We start from the raw sequence: 17500 nt of genomic DNA on the forward strand, positions 1-17500 counted from the left end.
ACAGTTGACCCAGGATGGACTAGCAGGGTACACCGGCTATGATTGGTCAACATTACTAGGCTGTCTTTTGATTGGTCAACATTACTAGACTGTCTCCTGATTGGTCAACATTACTAGGCTGTCTCCTGATTGGTCAACATGACTAGACTGTCTCCTGATTGGTCAACATGACTAGACTGTCTCCTGATTGGTCAACTATACTAGAATATAGTCATCATATCATTCTTATCTCTGCAGGATCCCATCTGTCAGTGAGCAACGCAACAACACCACAACTACAACATGTCAATTAATGAGGGATTTGGTTGTCGTTAGTTTAATAAGGTATTTAGTGGTAGATTTAATGAGGTATTTAGTGGTAAATGTAAAGAGGTATTTAGTTGTAGTTAGTTTAATAAGGTATTTAGTGGTACATTTATTTTCATGAGGTATTCCGTTGTCTTAGTTTAATAAGGTATTTAATGGTAAATTTATTTTAATGAGGTATTTAGTGGTAGATTTAATAAGGTATTTAGTGGTAAATGTACAGAGGTATTTAGTTGTTCTTAGTTTAATAAGGTATTAGGTAAGTGACAGAGCACATCACGGTTAATGGTTCTCACTAACTTTATTTTCACACACACACACACACACACACACACACACGCTAAGGATTCCAGCCTGGTTTTAACCGTGTATTCAAGACACATCAGCCATTCCAACACGAACAGATCCGTGTTTATTTGTTTCAGAATGTTTCTCATGGTTCCTGGTGAACTTCCAGCTCTTCATGTGAATGGACCGGGAGGCTCGAGTCGTTGCCGCGCGCTGCCTGGTGACCCCGGTGACCCCGGTGACCCGAGCCTCACACACCGTCCGTTAGCGTGGCGCGCCACCGTCCGTCCGCCCCGCCGGTCGGTGTTGAATTAAAACTCACAACCTGACACTTCATCAACAGATATGAACAGAACACATTATGGACAGAACACATTATGGACAGGTTTTTTTTAAATGTATTTATGTATGTTTTTATTTATTTTTGGAAGGGGGAGGCATACATTTATTTCATTACATTGAAGTCATTTAGACGCTTTTATCCAAAGCCACTTACAATCAGTCCATTTGTCGCAGTAAGTGAAACAGCTAAACAACAGTCATCATCACCTCCACCACCATCACCATCACCACCATCACCATCATCATCATCATCATCATCATCACCATCATCACCACCATCACCATCATCACCATCACCATCATCATCATCATCATCATCATCACCACCACCACCATCATCACCATCATCATCATCATCATCATCATCATCATCACCATCATCATCACCTCCACCACCATCACCATCACCATCACCACCATCATCATCATCATCATCATCATCACCACCACCATCACCTCCACCACCATCATCATCATCACCACCATCATCACCATCACCATCACCACCATCATCATCACCACCACCATCATCATCATCACCACCACCATCATCACCATCACCACCACCATCATCACCATCACCATCATCACCACCACCATCATCATCACCATCATCACCATCATCACCATCACCACCACCATCACCACCATCATCACCATCACCACCATCATCACCATCATCACCATCACCACCATCATCACCATCATCACCATCACCATCACCACCATCATCATCACCATCATCATCATCATCACCATCACCATCACCACCACCATCATCACCATCACCATCACCACCATCATCACCACCATCATCACCATCACCATCACCACCATCATCACCATCATCATCATCATCACCACCATCATCATCACCACCACCATCATCACCATCACCATCACCACCATCATCACCATCATCATCATCATCATCACCGCCATCATCACCATCACCACCATCATCACCATCACCATCATCATCACCACCATCACCATCACCTCCACCACCACCACCACCACCATCACCTCCACCACCATCACCACCACCACCACCACCACCTCCACCATCACCTCCACCACCACCACCATCACCTCCACCACCATCACCACGACCATCACCACCATCACCATCATCACCACCATCATCACCATCACCATCACCACCATCATCACCATCATCATCATCATCACCACCATCATCATCACCACCACCATCATCACCATCACCATCACCACCATCATCACCATCATCATCATCATCACCGCCATCATCACCATCACCACCATCATCACCATCATCATCACCACCATCACCATCACCTCCACCACCACCACCATCACCTCCACCACCATCACCACCACCACCACCACCACCACCACCTCCACCATCACCTCCACCACCACCACCATCACCTCCACCACCATCACCACGACCATCACCACCATCACCATCACCATCACCACCATCATCACCATCACCATCACCATCACCATCATCAGTAAAACCTTCCTTAAGTGGCCGAGGTAGTCACAGTGCTGGAGGAAGGAGGACACGTTAAGGTCGGGTGTTAGGGGGTAGAGAGGTGTTAGGGGGTAGAGAGGTGTTAGAGGGTAGAGAGGTGTTCAGAGGTGTTAGGGGGTAGAGAGGTGTTCAGGGGTGTTAGGGGGTAGAGAGGTGTTCAGGGGTGTTAGGGGGTAGAGAGGGGTTAGGGGGTAGAGAGGTGTTAGGGGGTAGAGAGGTGTTCAGAGGGGTTAGGGGGTAGAGAGGTGTTCAGGGGTGTTAGGGGGTAGAGAGGGGTTAGGGGGTAGAGAGGGGTTAGGGGGTAGAGAGGTGTTCAGAGGTGTTAGGGGGTAGAGAGGTGTTCAGGGGTGTTAGGGGGTAGAGAGGTGTTAGGGGGTAGAGAGGTGTTCAGGGGTGTTAGGGGGTAGAGAGGTGTTAGGGGGTAGAGAGGTGTTCAGAGGGGTTAGGGGGTAGAGAGGTGTTCAGAGGTGTTAGGGGGTAGAGAGGGGTTAGGGGGTAGAGAGGGGTTAGGGGGTAGAGAGGTGTTCAGGGGTGTTAGGGGGTAGAGAGGTGTTCAGGGGTGTTAGGGGGTAGAGAGGGGTTAGGGGGTAGAGAGGTGTTAGGGGGTAGAGAGGTGTTCAGAGGGGTTAGGGGGTAGAGAGGTGTTCAGGGGTGTTAGGGGGTAGAGAGGGGTTAGGGGGTAGAGAGGGGTTAGGGGGTAGAGAGGTGTTCAGAGGTGTTAGGGGGTAGAGAGGTGTTCAGGGGTGTTAGGGGGTAGAGAGGTGTTAGGGGGTAGAGAGGTGTTCAGGGGTGTTAGGGGGTAGAGAGGTGTTAGGGGGTAGAGAGGTGTTCAGAGGGGTTAGGGGGTAGAGAGGTGTTCAGGGGTGTTAGGGGGTAGAGAGGTGTTAGGGGGTAGAGAGGTGTTCAGGGGTGTTAGGGGGTAGAGAGGTGTTAGGGGGTAGAGAGGTGTTCAGAGGGGTTAGGGGGTAGAGAGGTGTTCAGAGGTGTTAGGGGTAGAGAGGGGTTAGGGGGTAGAGAGGTGTTAGGGGTTAGAGAGGTGTTCAGAGGGGTTAGGGGGTAGAGAGGTGTTCAGGGGTGTTAGGGGGTAGAGAGGTGTTCAGAGGTGTTGTACATTAGATTAGATTCATGAATGCGTTCTCATCAACCACCGCTGTTTCTAACGCCAACCCATCAAACCGAGACACAATCTAACAATACACTCAAACAAAGTTGTGTCCATTATTATGACATTATGGAACCGTTTATTCGTTCTTATTCTATATCATCAAAGCCACTGTTGAGACCCGAACCGACTGAAGCTCCGCTTGTCAAATGAATCGTTCAATAAAATGATGTTGACGGAACATTACATTTACATGGAAGTCATTGAGACTTTTATCCAAAGCGACTCACAATCAGGATGTCTCTGAAGGAGGCGATCTGAAGTCGGTGAAGTAGGAGTTTCATAGGAAGACGTCTGATAGACCTCTAGGGGGCGCCATCGGCTTGGAGAAGCGTGTGCGTGTGTGTGCGTGTGCGTGTGTGTGTGTTTTAGAAGTCTCTTCCTCCATGCTTGAGATGTGATCTGTTGAGACGCCTGTCAGTCAGCACGTCATCACACAGTCCACACCCCCTATATCCTGGTTATACGACGAATCCACTTTGATTTGATTAGAATCTGCAAAATGTGTGAATTATATTGATTTATGACTCGATATGTTTATTCTCATGTATTTATGATTATGTATTATTTATTTATTTGTAAGACAACTTCGTCAAGTGTCGACTTTGAATCAATCCTCCGCTGTGACCCAGAAACAGATATGAATACATCGAAAAAATGGTTTTATGGACGGTAATGTTGGCCGAATATCCACCAATGACAGAACGCCTCTCACAATGGATGAGCAAAACCATGAGTCGGCGCCTGTGATTGGCTGATCGCCCCGCCTGCCAGGTTGGAGACGTAGTTGAGCGCAGCTGCGCCTCTTTCAAGACTGGACGGGATCTCTGTCCCCGGAGCTGGCAACCCAACCCAACTCAGGTCAGTTTAACTCTTTAACCTTATTAAACCTTGATTTAACTTTATGAACCGCTTTGCTCAGATTGTTTCCAGTTTATGGTTCAACCGGTGGTGATTTGTGGTAGGGGAAGGAAGCGCTGCTGGTGTGTTTGTGTTCACTGACTCGACGGACGTTTATAACGGAGCATTTTAACACACAAACATACACACACACACCGTGAAGGCTGTAGCACAGCTTAACAAAAAACACACACACATCCACATCTTGGAGGCTGTAGTAGTACAGCCGAGCAGAAAGCCCTCCTATCAACCAGAACCGTGTTGAAATGTGTCCAGTCTTAGTCTCTGTCGCATCAAGCCGAGAGACGTGTTGGTCACTTCTACTTCACTCGCTTTTATCGTAGACGATGTTGGTTTGTAGCGGAGTTGGTTTATTAATACGGAGCCGAAATATCTCAATGTCTTCCTGTATCAAAGTACTGTTGAAGTAGTCTGCTGGAGAGAGGGGTGGAGGGGAGGAGGAGGAGGAGGAGGAGGAGGAGGAGGAGGACAAAGCTGTGTGACCGACAGGGAGAACGTCTCCGTGACTCAACAGGGTTTAGAAGTTTGATTGGCGTGCAGCGCCACGACCAGCCGTGAAAAGCCCCCAGAAAGAGACTATTGTTAGTTAATTAGCTAATATTGTAACGACTTTAAAAGGAGACAAAGTGTCCATTGTCAGTCGCATGTTGCTGCATCTCTGAGATACTCCAGCTTTCCCTGTACGCCTTTATTAAAGGGGCGATCTAGGATTGATGCATCCAGTGTTGGACTTTAAAATTCATTACATTACATTGAAGTCAGTTAGACGCTTTTATCCAAAGCCACTTACAATCAGTCCGTTTTCCTCAGTAAGTGAATCAACTATACAACAGTTATCATAAGTAAAACCTTCCATAAGAACAAGTGGCATCATTCTTAAAGAGTAGAACTTTTCAATCCCTCATGATTTTAGTTGAGCTGTCTTACCCCATCAGAACCCGAAATATCAACTTGTTTTACTCCATTGTTTGGAAACAATGTAATTGTATGTGGAAGTATAGCTTCAAAACATGGCTAGAAGGATGGTTTAGAAAATGGCAGGGTTCTGTTGTGTGTGGTGTTTGTTTGACTCGCAGATTGCCTCTTTAAGACGTTCTCTGAACAAGCAGCCGCTTTGAGAGGTGTTAGGGTTAGGATGGTGACACAGTGTGTGTGTGTGTGTGTGTGTGTGTGTGTGAACGTCTGTTGAAATGACAGTGACACAATGCCCTTCCTTCACCCTCAGTAACGCAGGGCGACGGGCTATTTCTTCTTCCAGAACCACACACACACAAACATACACACACACACACACATACATACAAATGCAAACATGTCTTCACCAATTTACTCAATACGTTGAATTGAATCCACTTTGAGTGCATGAAGAATTAAGTTATTGGACAGTTTTAGAATGTTTCTTTCTTCGTCTTAAACAGATTAAACCTAGTCTTATACAGATTAAACCTAGTTTTAAACAGATTAAACCTAGTCTTAAACAGATTAAACCTAGTCTTATACAGATTAAACCTAGTCTTAAACAGATTAAACCTAGTCTTATACAGATTAAACCTAGTCTTAAACAGATTAAACCTAGTCTTAAACAGATTAAACCTAGTCTTATACAGATTAAACCTAGTCTTATACAGATTAAACCTAGTCTTAAACAGATTAAACCTAGTCTTATACAGATTAAACCTAGTCTTATACAGATTAAACCTAGTTTTATACAGATTAAACCTAATCACACTGTCAATGGGACATGAGAAGTCTTAATCTGGACCAGTGAGTGCTTCTGTAGTCCATCTGGTACCAGTCACTCTGCCACACACACACACAGTCCAGTGGGTTTAGATGGTTCTATCTGGTACTGGACTCTGAGTGGTACAGAGGAGTGTGTGTGTGTGTGTGTGTGTGTGTGTGTGTGTGTGTGTGTGTGTGTGTGTGTGTGTGTGTGTGTGTGTGTGTGTGTGTGTGTGTGTGTGTGTGTGTGTGTGTGTGTGTGTGTGTGTGTGTGTGTGTGTGTGTGTGTGTGTGTGTGTGTGTGTGCGCGTGAGGCAGAGAGAGAGAGAATATGTCCTCACCTCTCCTAGACACAGGAATGTCAGGCATGCAGCTGCTGGCATGTCTATGTTGAGGTGGGCTACACACTCACACACACACACACTCACACTCACACACACATGCGTGCGTGCATGGTTCTAGATTCCCTGCTTTCCTCCCTGACTCTGAGGGCTGTGAGTGTGTGTGTGTGTGTGTGTGTGTGAGAGGACGAGCAGGGATGGAGGCAGTACAAGCCTGGCCTTAGTGGAGTGAACTCACTGAGTCAAGTATTTGTTATTATTAGATTTCAGCGAATCACACAGCTCCCAAAGCTCCCAATCAGCAACGTGTGGAAGGGTGTGTGTGGGGGGGGGTGTTAGGGTTGGGGGGGGGGGGGGGGGTAGAGGGCTGTGGGGGATGATTGATGCCAGGTAAAGCCAGTGGTTACGTGCGTCTTTCTATTGGCTGACTGAAGGCCAAGTCTGATGCGTTGGTCCTGGAACGAGACTATGGTTACCATGGTCACCATGTTGGCTCCCAACCCTGCTGTGTGGCGTCCAATGACAAAGAACCTCATGTCCCTCCCCCGGTCAGGGTTAGGCTAGGGTCAGGGTTAGGCGGGGGTCAGGGTTAGGCTGGGGTCAGGGTTAGGCTAGGGTCAGGGTTAGAGCTAGGGTTGGGGTTAGGATGATGACATCATCAGTCAGAGGTGGTGGTCAGTCACACTACATGTCGTTACCACGACAACTGCTCCTCAGACATGTGACAGTGAGAACCATGACGACCATGTGAAACGCTCTGTCCTGTCAGCTCTGGGGACAATGGCTGCTTTCATCTCTCTCTCTCTCTCTCTCTCTCTCTCTCTCTCTCTCTCTCCCCCCCCTCTCTCTCTTTCTGGAGCAGGGCCATGGTGCGCTCCCTCCTCCTGGGGTGTGTGTGTGTGTGTGTGTGTGTGTGCAGGGTTACTAGCGGGCAGCCAGTGTGTACTTCCACTGTGGCTCTGACAGCACCCAGTGATGGGAGAGGAGGAGAGGAGAGGAGAATGGAGGAGAGGAGAGGAGGAGAATAGAGGAGAGGAGAGGAGGAGAATAGAGGAGAGGAGAGGAGGAGAGGAGAATAGAGGAGAGGAGAGGAGGAGAATAGAGGAGAGGAGAGGAGGAGGAGAATAGAGGAGAGGAGAGGAGGAGGAGAATAGAGGAGAGGAGAGGAGGAGAATAGAGGAGAGGAGAATAGAGGAGAGGAGAGGAGGAGAATAGAGGAGAGGAGAGGAGGAGAATAGAGGAGAGGAGGAGAGGAGAATAGAGGAGAATAGAGGAGGAGAATAGAGGAGAGGAGAGGAGGAGAATAGAGGAGAGGAGGAGAATAGAGGAGAGGAGAATAGAGGAGAGGAGGAGAATAGAGGAGAGGAGGAGAGGAGAATAGAGGAGAGGAGGAGAATAGAGGAGAGGAGAGGAGGAGAATAGAGGAGAGGAGAGGAGAGGAGGAGAGGAGATGAGAGGAGAGGAGGAGAGGAGAGGAGAGGAGAGGAGAGGAGGAGAATAGAGGAGAGGAGAGGAGGAGAATAGAGGAGAGGAGAGGAGAGGAGAGGAGGAGAATAGAGGAGAGGAGAGGAGGAGAATAGAGGAGAGGAGAATAGAGGAGAGGAGGAGAGGAGATGAGAGGAGGGGAGGAGAGGAGAGGAGAGGAGGAGAATAGAGGAGAGGAGAGGAGGAGAATAGAGGAGGGGAGGGGGGGAGGAGAGGAGGAGAGGAGCTGAATAGAGGAGAGGAGAGGAGGAGAATAGAGGAGGGGAGGGGGGGAGGGGAGGGGAGGGGAGCTCAGTCAGTCAGTCATGTGGATGTTAAAGCCTTTCAGACAGAGGTGAACACAGCACTGATGACATCACACTACAGATGTGATGATGATGAGTATCTATAGTGATGATGATGAGTATCTATAGTGATGATGATGATGAGTATCTATAGTGATGAGTATCTATAGTGATGATGATGATGAGTATCTATAGTGATGATGATGATGATGATGAGTGTCTATAGTGATGATGATGAGTATCTATAGTGATGATGATGATGATGAGTGTCTATAGTGATGATGATGAGTATCTATAGTGATGATGATGATGATGAGTGTCTATAGTGATGATGATGATGAGTATCTATAGTGATCATCATCATCATCACTATAGATACTCATCATCATCATCACTATAGATGATGGTTAGGGTTAGTAGGGTTACTAGGGTTAGGGTTACTAGGGTTAGTAGGGTTAGGGTTACTAGGGTTAGTAGGGTTAGTAGGGTTAGGGTTACTAGGGTTAGTAGGGTTAGTAGGGTTAGGGTTAGTAGGGTTAGGGTTACTAGGGTTAGTAGGGTTAGGGTTACTAGGGTTACTAGGGGTAGGGTTACTAGGGTTAGTAGGGTTAGGGTTACTAGGGTTACTAGGGTTACTAGGGTTAGTAGGGTTACTAGGGTTAGTAGGGTTACTAGGGTTAGGGTTAGTAGGGTTACTAGGGTTAGTAGGGTTAGTAGGGTTACTAGGGTTAGTAGGGTTAGGGTTAGTAGGGTTACTAGGGTTAGTAGGGTTACTAGGGTTAGTAGGGTTAGTAGGGTTACTAGGGTTACTAGGGTTAGTAGGGTTAGGGTTAGTAGGGTTACTAGGGTTAGTAGGGTTAGGGTTAGTAGGGTTAGTAGGGTTACTAGGGTTAGTAGGGTTAGTAGGGTTACTAGGGTTAGTAGGGTTAGTAGGGTTAGTAGGGTTAGGGTTAGTAGGGTTACTAGGGTTAGTAGGGTTACTAGGGTTAGTAGGGTTACTAGGGTTAGTAGGGTTAGTAGGGTTACTAGGGTTAGTAGGGTTAGTAGGGTTACTAGGGTTACTAGGGTTAGGGTTACTAGGGTTAGGGTTAGTAGGGTTACTAGGGTTACTAGGGTTAGTAGGGTTACTAGGGTTAGGGTTAGTAGGGTTACTAGGGTTAGGGTTAGTAGGGTTAAGGTTACTAGGGTTAGTAGGGTTGCTAGGGTTAGGGTTAGTAGAGTTAGTAGGGTTAGGGTTAGTAGGGTTAGGGTTACTAGGGTTAGTAGGGTTGCTAGGGTTAGGGTTAGTAGAGTTAGTAGGGTTACTAGGGTTAGTAGGGTTAGTAGGGTTACTAGGGTTAGTAGGGTTAGGGTTAGTAGGGTTACTAGGGTTAGTAGGGTTAGTAGGGTTACTAGGGTTAGTAGGGTTAGTAGGGTTACTAGGGTTAGTAGGGTTAGTAGGGTTAGTAGGGTTACTAGGGTTAGTAGGGTTAGTAGGGTTACTAGGGTTAGTAGGGTTAGTAGGGTTACTAGGGTTACTAGGGTTAGGGTTACTAGGGTTAGGGTTAGTAGGGTTACTAGGGTTACTAGGGTTAGTAGGGTTACTAGGGTTAGGGTTAGTAGGGTTACTAGGGTTAGGGTTAGTAGGGTTAAGGTTACTAGGGTTAGTAGGGTTGCTAGGGTTAGGGTTAGTAGAGTTAGTAGGGTTAGGGTTAGTAGGGTTAGGGTTACTAGGGTTAGTAGGGTTGCTAGGGTTAGGGTTAGTAGAGTTAGTAGGGTTACTAGGGTTAGTAGGGTTAGTAGGGTTACTAGGGTTAGTAGGGTTAGGGTTAGTAGGGTTACTAGGGTTAGTAGGGTTAGTAGGGTTACTAGGGTTAGTAGGGTTAGTAGGGTTACTAGGGTTAGTAGGGTTAGTAGGGTTACTAGGGTTAGTAGGGTTACTAGGGTTAGTAGGGTTAGGGTTAGTAGGGTTACTAGGGTTACTAGGGTTAGTAGGGTTACTAGGGTTAGGGTTAGTAGGGTTACTAGGGTTAGGGTTAGTAGGGTTAAGGTTACTAGGGTTAGTAGGGTTGAGGTTACTAGGGTTAGTAGGGTTGCTAGGGTTAGGGTTAGTAGAGTTAGTAGGGTTAGGGTTAGTAGGGTTAGGGTTACTAGGGTTAGTAGGGTTGCTAGGGTTAGGGTTAGTAGAGTTAGTAGGGTTACTAGGGTTAGTAGGGTTAGTAGGGTTACTAGGGTTAGTAGGGTTAGGGTTAGTAGGGTTACTAGGGTTAGTAGGGTTAGTAGGGTTACTAGGGTTAGTAGGGTTAGTAGGGTTACTAGGGTTAGTAGGGTTAGTAGGGTTACTAGGGTTAGTAGGGTTACTAGGGTTAGTAGGGTTAGGGTTAGTAGGGTTACTAGGGTTACTAGGGTTAGTAGGGTTACTAGGGTTAGGGTTAGTAGGGTTACTAGGGTTAGGGTTAGTAGGGTTAAGGTTACTAGGGTTAGTAGGGTTGCTAGGGTTAGGGTTAGTAGAGTTAGTAGGGTTAGGGTTAGTAGGGTTAGGGTTACTAGGGTTAGTAGGGTTGCTAGGGTTAGGGTTAGTAGAGTTAGTAGGGTTACTAGGGTTAGTAGGGTTACTAGGGTTAGTAGGGTTAGGGTTAGTAGGGTTACTAGGGTTAGTAGGGTTAGTAGGGTTACTAGGGTTAGTAGGGTTAGTAGGGTTACTAGGGTTAGTAGGGTTACTAGGGTTAGTAGGGTTAGGGTTAGTAGGGTTACTAGGGTTAGTAGGGTTACTAGGGTTAGTAGGGTTACTAGGGTTAGTAGGGTTACTAGGGTTAGTAGGGTTAGTAGGGTTAGTAGGGTTACTAGGGTTAGTAGGGTTAGTAGGGTTACTAGGGTTAGTAGGGTTAGTAGGGTTACTAGGGTTAGTAGGGTTAGTAGGGTTACTAGGGTTAGTAGGGTTAGTAGGGTTACTAGGGTTAGTAGGGTTACTAGGGTTAGTAGGGTTACTAGGGTTAGTAGGGTTAGTAGGGTTACTAGGGTTACTAGGGTTAGGGTTACTAGGGTTAGGGTTAGTAGGGTTACTAGGGTTACTAGGGTTAGTAGGGTTACTAGGGTTAGGGTTACTAGGGTTAGGGTTAGTAGGGTTAAGGTTACTAGGGTTAGTAGGGTTGCTAGGGTTAGTAGAGTTAGTAGGGTTGCTAGGGTTAGGGTTAGTAGAGTTAGTAGGGTTAGGGTTAGTAGGGTTGCTAGGGTTAGTAGAGTTAGTAGGGTTGCTAGGGTTAGGGTTAGTAGAGTTAGTAGGGTTAGGGTTAGTAGAGTTAGTAGGGTTAGGGTTAGTAGAGTTAGTAGGGTTAGGGTTACTAGGGTTAGTAGGGTTGCTAGGGTTAGGGTTAGTAGAGTTAGTAGGGTTAGGGTTACTAGGGTTAGGGTTACTAGGGTTAGGGTTACTAGGGTTAGTAGGGTTGCTAGGGTTAGTAGGGTTGCTAGGGTTAGGGTTAGTAGAGTTAGTAGGGTTAGGGTTACTAGGGTTAGGGTTACTAGGGTTAGTAGGGTTGCTAGGGTTAGTAGGGTTGCTAGGGTTAGGGTTAGTAGAGTTAGTAGGGTTAGGGTTACTAGGGTTAGGGTTACTAGGGTTAGGGTTAGTAGAGTTAGTAGGGTTAGGGTTACTAGGGTTAGGGTTACTAGGGTTAGTAGGGTTGCTAGGGTTAGGGTTAGTAGAGTTAGTAGGGTTAGGGTTACTAGGGTTAGTAGGGTTAGGGTTACTAGGGTTAGTAGGGTTAGGGTTAGTAGGGTTAGTAGGGTTAGGGTTAGTAGGGTTAGGGTTAGTAGGGTTAGGGTTACTAGGGTTAGGGTTAGGGTTACTAGGGTTAGTAGGGTTAGGGTTAGTAGGGTTAGGGTTACTAGGGTTAGGGTTAGTAGGGTTAGTAGGGTTAAGGTTACTAGGGTTAGTAGGGTTGTTAGGGTTAGTAGGGTTAGGGTTACTAGGGTTAGTAGGGTTGCTAGGGTTAGGGTTAGTAGGGTTAGGGTTACTAGGGTTAGTAGGGTTGCTAGGGTTAGGGTTAGTAGGGTTAGGGTTAGTAGGGTTAGGGTTACTAGGGTTAGGGTTAGTAGGGTTAGTAGGGTTAAGGTTACTAGGGTTAGTAGGGTTGCTAGGGTTAGTAGGGTTAGGGTTAGTAGGGTTAGGGTTACTAGGGTTAGGGTTACTCGTCTGCTGCTATTATGGTGACTACAGTTTAACTTAAACCCTGTAAATATGTTTATCAACCATTCAATACTCCAACATTTTTAACTTATAACACCTGTATACGCCTCACTAAGGACTTTATTGGGAACACCTGTACACCTTCTCATGGTGGAGGAACACCAATCAATCATCTCTTGAATGCCACAGCCTATTTGAGTATTGTTGCTGACCATGTGCATCCCTTCATGGCCACAATTGGCCCATCTTCTAATGGCTCCTTCCAGCATGATAATGCACCATGTCACAAAGCAAAAGTCGTCTCAAACTGGTTTCATGAACATGATAATGAGTTCAGTGTTCTTCAGTGGCCTTCCCAGTCACCGGATCTGAATCCAATAGAACACCTTTGGGATGTGGCAGAACGGGAGATTCACAGCTTGAAAGTGCACCTGAAAAATCTGGAGGAATTGCGTGATGCAATCATGTCATCATGGACCAGAATCTCAAAGGAATGTTTTGCAGGAGGAAGTCAGCTGATAGACAGATGACATCAGTGAGGAGAGGTAGAGGTGGTCCAGGTGAACTCTTCATCACAGTACAGAACCCCCACAGTTCTAGAGTCACAAACACCCCAGGTGGCTCTAGTCTCTCTCTCTCTCTCTCTCTCTCTCTCTCTCTCTCTCTCTCCTCTAATCTCTCTCTCTCTGTCCTCTGTAGCCTGAGGGGGAAGGAGAGGGAGGGAGAGTGTTTCTCTGAACCCCCCCCCCCCCCCCCCCTCAGTTTTTTCCAGTGTCTTCTGTTCCGCTCTGTTCCACTTGTGTGTGTGTGTGTGTGTGTGTGTGTGTGTGTGTGTGTGTGTGAGAGAGAGTGGGGTGACTGTATGGGGAGTGTTGCTATTGGCTCCTCTCTCTCCCAGGCCAAGTAAGGAGATGGGGGTGGGGGGACGGGGGGACGGGGGGACGGGGGGAGGGGGGGGTCAGTGACTGAGGGTTACCTTTCGCCTGGAAACACCATGTGACTACTGTGGCATGTAGTGCTGACACACACTCACAGTCACACACATACACACTCACACACTCACACACATACACACACACACACACACTCTAACCCTAACCCATGTGTTTCAGGTTGAGTGTAGATTAGGGTGTAGGGTGTAGATTAGGGTGTAGATTAGGGTGTAGGGTATAGATTAGGGTGTAGATTAGGCTGTAAGGTGTAGATTAGGGTGTAGATTAGGGTGTAGGGTGTAGATTAGGGTGTAGATTAGGGTGTAGGGTGTAGATTAGGGTGTAGATTAGGGTGTAGGGTATAGATTAGGGTGTAGATTAGGGTGTAGGGTGTAGATTAGGGTGTAGATTAGGGTGTAGGGTGTAGATTAGGGTGTAGATTAGTTCCCATTAGTGTTCCCATCTCTAGCCGTCATCTTTTTCATGCAAATCTTGCAAATAACCTCGTCCAGATCTGCTCTCCTTCATCGTCGGGTCGGAACCTGAAATTCTGCCATATATCAGGGACCAAGTCATCAGCACCAGCCATGCTTTATTCTCTCCTTCTCTAACCTGAGGAGGAGGAGGAGGAGGAGGAGGTCACTGCCACACCCCAAAAGTTCCACTCCTGATGGTGATATAGAGGGTGGTCCTCTGTGGCTCAGCTGGTAGAGCATGGCTTTAACAATGCTTAGGTTGTGGGTTTGATTCCCACTGGGACCATATATACTAAAATGGATGCACTCACTGCAATGTAAGTCACTTTGGATAAAAGCGTCAGCTAAATGGCAGATATACACTCACCGGCCACTTTATTAGGTACACCTTGCTAGTATCGGGTTGGACCCCCTTTTGCCTTCAGAACTGCCTTAATTCTTTGTGCCATAGATTCAACAAGGTGCTGGAAACATTCCTCAGAGATTTTGGTCCATATTGACATGAGAGCATCACGCAGTTGCTGCAGATTTGTCGGCTGCACATCCATGATGCGAATCTCCCGTTCCACCACATCCCAAAGGTGCTCTATTGGATTGAGATCTGGTGACTGTGGAGGCCATTGGAGGACAGTGAACTCATTGTCATGTTCAAGAAACCAGTTTGAGATGATGTGAGCTTTGTGACATGGCACGTTATCCTGCTGGAAGTAGCCATCAGAAGATGGGTACACTGTGGTCATAAAGGGATGGCCATGGTCAGCAACAATACTCAGGTAGGCTGTGGCGTTTAAACGATGCTCAATTGGTACTAAGGGGCCCAAAGTGTGCCAAGAAAATGTCCCCCACACCATTACACCACCACCACCAGCCTGGACCGTTGACACAAGGCAGGATGGATCCATGCTTTCATGTTGTTTACGCCAATTTCTGACCCTACCATCTGAATGTCGCAGCAGAAATCGAGACTCATCAGACCAGGCAACGTTTTTCCAATCTTCTATTGTCCAATTTTGGTGAGCCCGTGCGAATTGTAGCCTCAGTTTCCTGTTCTTAGCTGACAGGAGTGGCACCCGGTGTGGTCTTCTGCTGCTGTAGCCCATCTGCTTCAAGGTTCAACATGTTGTGTGTTCAGAGATGGTCTTCTGCATACCTTGGTTGTAACGAGTGGTAATTTGAGTTCCTGTTGCCTTTCTATCATCTCGAACCAGTCTGGCCATTCTCCTCTGACCTCTGGCATCAACAAGGCATTTTCGCCCAGAGAACTGCCGCTCACTGGATATTTTCTCTTTTTCGGACCATTCTCTGTAAACCCTAGAGATGGTTGTGCGTGAAAATCCCAGTAGATCAGCAGTTTCTGAAATACTCAGACCAGCCCGTCTGGCACCAACAACCATGCCACGTTCAAAGTAACTTAAATCACCTTTCTTCCCCATTCTGATGCTCAGTTTGAACTTCAGCAGGTCGTCTTGACCATGTCTACATGCCTAAATGCATTGAGTTGCTGCCATGTGATTGGCTATTTGCGTTAAAGAGCAGTTGAACAGATATACCTAATAAAATGGTCGGTGAGTGTATATTATATATATATATATATATATATATATATATATATATATATATATATATATATATATATATATATATATATATATATATATATATATATATAGCAGACATTTTATGACAGTATTGAAAAGCATACTGTTGGCATTTTCAAATCCTGCGGGATAACATATTACCGTTACACACACACACACACACACTCTTGGAGAGTGGAGTGTTTGGTATGGAGCCCCAGATAAGGAGGGGGAACGGGAGAGGAAGATAAGGACAGAGAGAAGGACATGAGGACAGAGAGAAGGACATAAGGACAGAGAGAAGGAGATAAGGACAGAGAGAAGGAGATAAGGACAGAGAGAAGGAGATAAGGACAGTGTGTGTGAGGGTGTGACAGAGGGTTCTGGTTCCTCCAGGAGCCTTCAGCCATGTTGTTTACCCTACCAGGAAAGTGTGTGTGTGTGTGTGTGTGTGTGTGTGTGTGTGTGTGTGTGTGTGTGTGTGTGTGTGTGTGTGTGTGTGTGTGTGTGTGTGTGTGTGTGTGTGTGTGTGTGTGTGTGTGTGTGTGTGTGTGTGTGTGTGTGTTCAGTGCTCCAGTAATAATAGCAGCAGGTGAGAAGTCATTGTTAGTCAGTAGGTGTGATGTGTACTAGTGTTGTTGGTTGATCAGTAGACACAGTGGATATTAGACACAGACACAGACTCTCTCAAACACACAGACTCTCTCAAACACACACACACACTGAGGTTAAGTCTACAGCCGGAGGGTAATGAGAGATTAAAGTTGGCTGAAACAGGAAGTCTCAACGATCTCACTTCCTCTCAGAACCCACATGTAACGCCTGGGTCTCCTGATGTCGCCATGGCGACGGGTCTGGTGTCAGATTTCCTCCCTCTGGGCCGTTCTTGATATTTTCCTCCCTCTGATCTGACCAGCCTGAGGGTGAGAGCTATGAGGTCACTTCCTGTAGATCTCTCTGGGATTCCAGAACCTTGTTGTGGAAGTGGTGTCGCAGTAAATGTCTTCCCCCTCTGTGTTTCCTGTGCAGGCAGGAAGCAGGATGCTGGCCCAGGAGCTGCTCCGTCAGCTGAGGGTTCCAGAGCTCGATGACGTCCGTCAGTACATCCGTGGTCTCCCTGGCAACGCCCTAGTGGGCGTGGGGGCGCTGGCTGCCATGACGACGCTCTGGTACGCAACGCGGCCCAAAGCCCTGAAGCCACCATGTGACCTCAACATGCAGTCAGTCCCCGTCCAGGTAACAACACAGCCCTAACCCTAGCCCATAGAACTAGAACAACCATAGGGCAGCCTTAGGACCATCTTAGACAGCCCTAACCCTAGCCCATAGAACTAGAACAACCATAGGACAGCCTTAGGACCATCTTAGACAGCCCTAACCCTAGCCCATAGAACTAGAACAACCATAGGGCAGCCTTAGGACCATCTTAGACAGCCCTAACCCTAGCCCATAGAACTAGAACAACCATAGGACAGCCTTAGGACCATCTTAGACAGCCTATATAGGACACAGCCTTAGGACCATCTTAGACAGCCTATATAGGACAGCCTTAGGACCATCTTAGACAGCCTATATAGGACAGCCTTAGGACCATCTTAGACAGCCTATATAGGACAGCCTTAGGACCATCTTAGACAGCCTATATAGGACAGCCTTAGGACCATCTTAGACAGCCTATATAGGACAGCCTTAGGACCATCTTAGACAGCCTATATAGGACAGCCTTAGGACCATCTTAGACAGCCTATATAGGACAGCCTTAGGACCATCTTAGACAGCCTATATAGGACACAGCCTTAGTCGTTGATTATCAGTCAGATGAACATTTCATTTTGGAGCTCTTCCTCATTAGCGCTCCCTGCTGGTACAACATATGTTTGTTCTTCTGTCTCTACACCTGCCTGCCTGTCTGCCTGCCTGTCTGTCTCTCTACACCTGCCTGCCTGTCTGCCTGCCTGTCTGTATCTCTACACCTGCCTG

The 17500-nt window shown here is 47.0% G+C and overlaps 1 protein-coding gene across 1 annotated transcript in view; it reads left to right on the forward strand.

Annotated features, from left to right (window-relative positions):
- The first annotated feature begins 4126 nt into the window (after positions 1-4126).
- acsl1a (acyl-CoA synthetase long chain family member 1a) overlaps positions 4127-17500 on the forward strand; it is a 26003-nt gene continuing 12629 nt past the window's right edge. Inside the window, exons 1-2 of the mRNA XM_083692969.1 lie at positions 4127-4481; positions 16550-16756. Coding sequence (XP_083549095.1) covers positions 16562-16756 — 195 coding nt within the window. The 5' untranslated portion in view covers positions 4127-4481; positions 16550-16561. The remainder of the gene's footprint in view (positions 4482-16549; positions 16757-17500) is intronic.

Source organism: Argentina silus (genome assembly GCF_951799395.1).
Source record: "Argentina silus genome assembly, chromosome: 21".
NCBI lineage: Eukaryota > Metazoa > Chordata > Actinopteri > Argentiniformes > Argentinidae > Argentina > Argentina silus.